We start from the raw sequence: 5,304 nt of genomic DNA, 5'->3' as shown, positions 1-5,304 counted from the left end.
TTCTGTTTTGAACAATGGACTCTACCTGGATGGTTGCATGGCCTAGTTAAGGGAGCAGGATCCCACATGGCTGACTAGGTGGTTCAAATTCTGGCCCTGGTAGCTTGAAAAATATACTGAGTATATGTGTATGTGTACCCCAAATTCTAACAATATGAGAAAATGGAGAAGAAGGGATTGTAGTGTGACCACATCCCATTGAGAGGTTCATTCTCTCTCTCCTATTCTTTGGTAAGCACATGTACTCTTCATCTCTTTGGCAAATTAAAAGAAAAAGAAGAAGAAGGACTCTATAACACTCTATGATTTATAAGAACAGCTAGCATCTATCTATATATCTATAATTGCCAGAATGCACATGCACTTGCTAGAGAAGGGGAGGGAGGAGAAAGCACCGCCCCCCCATGGGGTGTGGTCATGCCATAATCCCTTCTCCATTTCTCCATCCTGCTGGGATTTTGGGCACACGTGCATATGTGCCTGGCATATGTTTTAAGCTGCTGGGGCCAGGATTTGAACTGTAGTTAGCCATAAGGGATCCACCTCCCTTAACTGCTAGGCAATGGGCCAGCCCCAAGAATGGCTCTTTAGGATTTGTATTATGCTTTATATGTTCTGCTAATAAACACATTTTAACTTCTTAACAACTCTGTAAGATAGGAAGAGTCCTACTTTACAGATAAGGTCAAAAGAACATAGCTTATTTTTGGCAGCTGGGATCCCCAAAACCAGGAATACTGATTTGTAGTCTAATATTCCTCCGGGAATAACTACTGCTTCATAAGGTATTGAAAACCCTTCTACTGAACTAGTTTCTGAGAAGGCATATTCAGTCCATAAATGTAATGTATCAACAGATATTAGCGGCTCAGTAACTGAAAGAATGTAAGTATCTGCCCTTAAGAGTTTGGAGTTGGTGAGACCTGAAGGACGGCGTACCTTGTGGAAAATCCTGATGGGAGCCATCTCTGCTCCATTTAGTGTCTTCAAAAGGAACATGGGCCAAGAGGAGGCATTCAGCCGAAATCCTGCAGCAAACATAACGAGCAGCAGATTAAAAATATGCTTCAAAGGGAATGGTGATAGCGAGTTCTCCCTGTGGAACCCAGCTACTTCTGCCACCTATGCTGTGACAGTCACAGAATCACAGACTGTTAGCAAAGGGCTGAAAAGTGAAATGGAAGCAATGCCTCATTAGACAGATGAGGAGAACGAGGCACACGGGAGGGAACATAACTTGTCCAACGTAACACTGCAAGGTAAACGGCACAGAGTCTCCGGACCAAGCTACCTGATTTCAATACAGGTATTACAGAGTATATACCACGGCCTAGGAAGCTTTCCTCGAAAAATCCAAGATGTGAGATAAGACTAACAAATACTCAGAGATGATCTGTGCAGTAGAGTAAGAAAGGGGACAGAAACTTCTTAAGCAGAAAGCAAATGTCAGCTGATAAACCCAATATACGTCACTTTTGTTTGCTGCAATATAAACTAACTTGCTATTTCTCGTCTCTGTCTCTCTCATACATTCACACATGTGCATATACACACGCCAAAGACAAAAGACTTTTCGATATTCATTGTTTACTTAAACAACTAAGGATCAAAGATAAAGTTGAAGGGGATCATTTTACCCAAATATCTTCATTCTCCAAAAGAGTGAAAAGAAGCCTAGAGTGACCAGGTGGTGGCACAGTGGACCACAGGAAAGATCCTGGGCTGGTGTCCAGGATCTCCCTGAGCACTCCAGGTACACTGGCTGAGTGGCATGAAGACCCTAGTGGGGATGTCTATTTCTCACACACGTAAGGAACAAACTTTTTTTTTTTTTCCCCTTTTCCAAGAAGCTTAGAAAGATTGTCCATTGTCATCCATAAAATAAAAGTCAGTAAGTATGGAGACCAGCAGATGGCATAATGGTTATGTCTCTGGACTCCCACATGGCCTACCATGGTTTATGTTCTGGATTTGGCAGCTTGAAACTCAAGCCAGGAGCATGTGCATACATGCATGCCCAAAATTCCAAGAGAAGAGGGAACCAGCAGTTAGCGTAATGGCTATGTCTCTGGACTCCCACATAGTCGACCGCGGTTCGTGTCCCGGACCCGGTGGCTTAAAACTCACGCCGGGCGCGTGTGCGTGCGTACCCAAGATCCAGAGAGGAGAATGGAGGAGAAGGGATTGCGGCGTGACCATCCCCCCTGGGGGGTGATTTCTCACTTTCTGTCTCTATGTCTCTCTCTGTCTGTCTGGCGAGCGCACGCGCCCTACAGTGAAAATCTCTCCAAAAAAAAAAAAAAAAATTCCAAGAGAAGAATGGGGAAGGGACTGTGGCATGGCTATACATCTTGGGGGGTGATTTCTCACTTTCTGTCTCTCTGTATCTCTGACAAGTCCATGCACCCTACAGCAAAAATCTTTCTTTTAAAAACCCACAACAACAAGAAGTTAGTAAGAATGTACCACTTAGTGGGGCCAGCAAGTAGTGTGGTAGATAAAGCACTGGATTCCCACATGGCTGACTGTGGTTCAAGTCTTGGACCCAGTGGCCTGAAAATGACAATAAACAAATAGATAAAAAAAAAAAAACACTTAATGAATCATAAATAGTATTATTGTAGTTGTGTCTTCCAACTAAAGTTCCAAGAGCTTCTTTCATCTCGTTTCAACTCTTCATTCTGAAATATCAAAATCTATTGCTTTATGAGTCTCCCAACCTATTTGAGTCTTTCCATTCCAGACAAACACATAACACTTCAAAACTGGAACTGAAAACTGTACCATATCTGATTTTATTTATTTATTTATTTATTTTGGAGAGGTTTTTGTTATAGGGTGCGTGCGCTCGCCTGACAGAGACAGAGAGACAGAAAGCGAGAAATCACCCCCCCTCCCCAGGGGGGATGGCCATACCGCAATCCCTTCTCCTCCATTCTCCTCTCGGGATCTTGGACACGCATGCACACACGCCCGGCGTGAGTTTTAAGCCACCGGGTCTCGGACGCAAACCGCGGTCGACTACCTGGGAGTCCAGCGACATAGCCATTACGCTAACTGCTGGTCCCCGTATCTGATATTATCGAGTACTTCACTATGTGCTAGGCACTATGCCAATCACTTGCCATTGACTCTTTAATTGAATCATGACAGCCCTATGAGATAGGTATTACTATCTTTATTTTACAGGTCAGGAAGATGCATAAAGTTAAGGAGATTGCTTAAGATTTGGGGACCAGCATATAGTGTAATGGTTACATTGCTGGATGGACTTCCATGTAGTCAACTGTGGTTCGAGTCCCTGATCCAGTGGCTTAAAACTCACACCAGGCGTATGTGCATGCTTTCCCAAGATCCCAAGAGGAGAATGGAGGAGAAGGGATTGCGGAGTGGCCATTCCCAGGGGGGTGATTTTTCACTTTCTGTCTCTCTGTCTCTCTGGTGAGTACATGTACCCTATAGCAAAAATCTACCTTGGAAAAAAAAAAAAAAGATTTCAAGGTGAGCAAAGACAGGACCAAAACTCAGGCAGACTCGGACTCTAGAGCCCATATTCAACCACTCTGTTAAACTGTCAATATGCTGGCAAAATGAAAAAAGGAGAATCAACTTTTGGGATTTAGAATTAATTAATAAGTATAATTAAATTCAAGGGGAGGAGGTGAAAGGAGAGAAACTTTTAATCCCAAAGCTAGCTAAGTTAAGCCTACCTTCCCAAGGTCAAGACAGTCCCTGGGACAGCTCTTCCATACCAACAATGGTAGTAGTAACATGACAGTCTTATCACTCAATTTAAAAGTGCCATCACTTCATTTTTTTGCTTGTGTTGGTCCTTAACTTTTAGAAAAAAGTCACCCTGATTCCATGTGATTTGGTCCTATCTACTTGGCCATGGGGTGGGAAATAATACAGTTTAAGAGTACCAGAAACTCCTTGATTGAGAATGTGTATGTGTGCATGTCCCAAGTTGGGACAACACAGCTCTTAGAGGAGAGTCTTTCTCTGAGATTACGGTACAAGGATGCTGTTGATTTGGCACTGCTCCATGAACAACACACCTGAGAGTAAAGCCAACACAGGACCAGGGCTGGAGAGACATGACAATGGCTTCAGTCCTGACTTCAAGCACATTCAATCCCAGAGAAATCACTGCATTTCTTAATTATGAGTCAGTAATTGCTGCCTCATCCTTTTGCCCGACTAACCTGGTTTGAGCTGGGTTTTTGACTGCTACCCTTCCTCTGACTGCGGATTAAAAAAAAAAATGCCTCCAGAAATTTGGGGGTCACTGTGTGTGTATATGTGTGTGTGTGTGTGTGTATGTGTGTGTGTGTGTAGGGACTCTCCTTAGGTCAGGGAGGGGCTAAAGCATGCCAAACCTAGAGCAGATTTGCCATGAATGATTAATGCACTTCAGATAAGGCAGAAGCGAGGAACTACTATTTTAGAAGGGTGCTCCCTACACCTTGGAAAAGAGGAATATAGAGCCATGATTACACAATTAAAAAACTCAAATTTTATGTCCTCAGTTCCCAGTAACTAGAGCGCCTTGCCACGTAATTCCCAATCCTATTTTTTTTTTTTTTGGAGAGATTTTCACTATAGGGCGCGTGCGCTCGCCAGACAGACAGAGAGAGACATTAGAGACAGAAAGTGAGAAATCACCCCCCAGGGGGGATGGTCACGCCGCAATCCCTTCTCCTCCATTCTCCTCTCGGGATCCTGGGCATGCACGCACACGCGCCCGGCGTGAGTTTTAAGCCACCGGGTCCAGGACGCGAACCGCGGTCGACTACGTGGGAGTCCAGCGACATAGCCATTACACTAACTGCTGGTTCCCCCCAATCCTATTTTGAGGAAGGGGTTAGTGAGAGGCTTTGATGTCATCTGAAACTGAAGGAGCTAAAAACATTCTCAGCTCTGGGAACACTTACATTATCATAATAGCTAATATGTGTTGAGTGTCTACTATGTAGTAAACACTTTATATGCTGTTTCTCACTCTGTCTTTGAAATAATATAATGAAATAAGCTTATTTATTTATTTATATTTGCCAGACAGAGAGGGAGAGGGAGAAAGCATTCCCAATGGGGAATGGTCATATCACAGTCCCTTCTTTTCCACTGCTCCATCCTATTGAGATTTTGGGACTGTGCCCCAGGTGTGTTCTTTTTTTTCTTCTTCCTTTTATTATTATTTTACTTTATTTTTTAAATATACATTGAGTCATATTATTTAGCTTACAAAGTGAACATTTCAATATGTGATCATTTCTCCCCAGTCCAGTTGATCAAAATATCTTC

At 43.3% G+C, this 5,304-nt stretch overlaps 1 protein-coding gene across 9 annotated transcripts in view; it reads right to left on the bottom strand.

Moving 5' to 3' along the window:
* SCMH1 (Scm polycomb group protein homolog 1) overlaps positions 1 to 5,304 on the bottom strand; it is a 131,022-nt gene that overhangs the window by 63,187 nt on the left and 62,531 nt on the right. For all 9 annotated transcript variants that reach the window (XM_006164917.2, XM_027766888.1, XM_006164923.3 and 6 more), the window contains one exon: positions 940 to 1,028. In XM_006164917.2, coding sequence (XP_006164979.1) covers positions 940 to 1,028 — 89 coding nt within the window. The remainder of the gene's footprint in view (positions 1 to 939; positions 1,029 to 5,304) is intronic.

Source organism: Tupaia chinensis, unplaced genomic scaffold (genome assembly GCF_000334495.1).
Source record: "Tupaia chinensis unplaced genomic scaffold, TupChi_1.0 Scaffold143758_1, whole genome shotgun sequence".
NCBI lineage: Eukaryota > Metazoa > Chordata > Mammalia > Scandentia > Tupaiidae > Tupaia > Tupaia belangeri.
The sequence above is the reverse complement of the archived record's forward strand: the minus strand, read 5'-3'. Positions and strand labels throughout refer to the sequence as shown.